Here is a 2,040-nt window from a genome sequence, read left to right on the forward strand (position 1 = left end):
CCATTGGGAAAACCCTGTCTTCCCTTGCCAAGAGTTGATAACAAGACAAATCTTTCAGTGTGGAAAGGGTAAACACACATTTGCAAAAGTTGAGGAGAGCAAAACAATATTTCAGACCACGGAACACAACTGTGTTGTGACTGGAATAGCTGTAATATAAATTATACGACTTCAAAGGCGTACACATCAACACCATCCGATGACACCCTATTAAATATGAATGTCATTTGAATTGAATGAATGAATGCACTTTCGTGACATTAATATGAATGTACTGCTTTCTCTGTAGTTCCTTGTGTTCTAAACCAAGTATCACGTCACCTGCCCGGAAACCCTCTCTTGTGGCCATCGACGCACGCCCATGCTCTCATCCCCCTCCCCCCTTCCCCGCGGGGCCCATGGCGGGCAGAGGGGCCTGGCTTTCATTGTGTCAACGCTGTACACACAAGGGCAGACTGCATGAAAATATACCATGACCACTGATTTATAGGATAATTAAAGGCCAATATTTGCTGTGGCAGGGGGCCAGAGTGCTGGATGCAGCAGGCTGGGAAGAGTTTGTTCAGTGTGTGTTGTGGATGCTGTCTGGTGCTCCGGGGGCCAAAGCCCTGGGGGAGAGGGCCACTCTGGAAGGACTGGAGGGGGTCCCAATTCCCTGACCCGGCAGCCTCCCGTCAATCTCCTTTACCCCCTCAAAGTGAGCCCTCCCCCTCCCTTCCCACGACCTGTTTCAGATGCTGACGCAGAAACACCAGAACACGCTCAGCATGCCGCCCGAGGTTTTGTCATTTACTTTTACCTCGCCGTCGTAAAACATACCAGTAAAAACACTCGTCCAATCCAGACATGCTTCTCCCAAGTTATTAAGTATTTTGACAGCAAACGCTCCAGCATGTTCTAGGGGAAAAAGGCTCTTGTTCTCTGGCCAAAAATCAGGGTTCGTACCCCCCCCCCCTCCAGTGTGACCGGTGGATCACTGGGTGCGGCTGGAATAACATCAAACTGATGTCCGAGCAGAGAGAGTGAGACCTGAGAGTCTGCGGTGAGACGGTTGATGTCTGGCCATGGCACCATTACAGACAATAGTAGGGACTGAGATTCCGTGCCAGGGGTACCAGTGGGCAGCCTGTCTCCCTGGCCGGGTCGGGGAGGAGAGGAAGACGGTTGGGCTGGTGGGAGGGTAGGGGACGGGGGGCGAGGGATCGGCTGAGAGGAAGATGAACGGCGCGATAGGCTGATAAAGGGACAAAGGGCTGAGGATACCGCCTGCCTACCTGCCTGTCTGTCCTCAATTACACAGGAGACTTGAAGGCGGCTAGGTTTCAGTGAGAGGCTTTTAAACCTGGGGGACTAACCCAAACACAAAGCCCACCGAGTCACCCTGAAGGTCCTAGGTGGTGTTTTCGTGGACCTCATTCACACTGCAGCCATTTTGCTCTTGTGTCGGGGGAGAGCGAAATGGCCGCCGTGTGACTATGGTGAATTGCTGCTGGTCTCTGCTGTGCTGTTACCTTGGCAGCCGGTCGCTCCTCTCACAGTAGAGTATCCAGCAGAACAGATGCAGACATAGGAGCCCTCTGTGTTCAGACACTCTCCCTCTCCACAGATCTCCATGTTTAGACACTCGTTCACATCTGCCACACACACACACAAACCACAACCAAGCACAGGTACACACAGACAGACACACAAACACAAACAAAAACTCACATTAAAACTCAAACATGGGGTACCATGGTAGAAGGTCATCTGCAACCACTGTAAAGAGGTTTTCTTTTTGGCTTTTTTTGTTTTAGATAGGACAGATGGGATATAGAGAGGGGGGGGGGGGGGGTTGAGGCATATTCAAACTCAAGAGTATGTGGAGACATCTTAGCCCAGATAGTTATCAGGACACTCCATGTGATAGGGTGTGTGTGTGTGTGTGTGTGTGTGTGTGTGTGTGTGTGTGTGTGTGTGTGTGTGTGTGTGTGTGTGTGTGTGTGTGTGTGTGTGTGTGTGTGTGTGCACGTGCATGTGTGTGTGTGTTAGGGCTGACCC

The 2,040-nt window shown here is 51.2% G+C and overlaps 1 protein-coding gene across 1 annotated transcript in view; it reads right to left on the minus strand.

Moving 5' to 3' along the window:
• LOC311225767 (latent-transforming growth factor beta-binding protein 2-like) overlaps positions 1–2,040 on the minus strand; it is a 136,595-nt gene that overhangs the window by 23,536 nt on the left and 111,019 nt on the right. The window contains 1 exon segment of the mRNA XM_084311161.1: positions 1,512–1,643. Within this exon segment, the coding sequence (XP_084167287.1) occupies positions 1,512–1,643 (132 nt within the window).

The sequence above is a fragment of the Notolepis coatsorum genome, assembly GCF_963971535.1.
Source record: "Notolepis coatsorum genome assembly, chromosome: 3".
In the NCBI taxonomy this organism is placed as follows: domain Eukaryota; kingdom Metazoa; phylum Chordata; class Actinopteri; order Aulopiformes; family Paralepididae; genus Notolepis; species Notolepis coatsorum.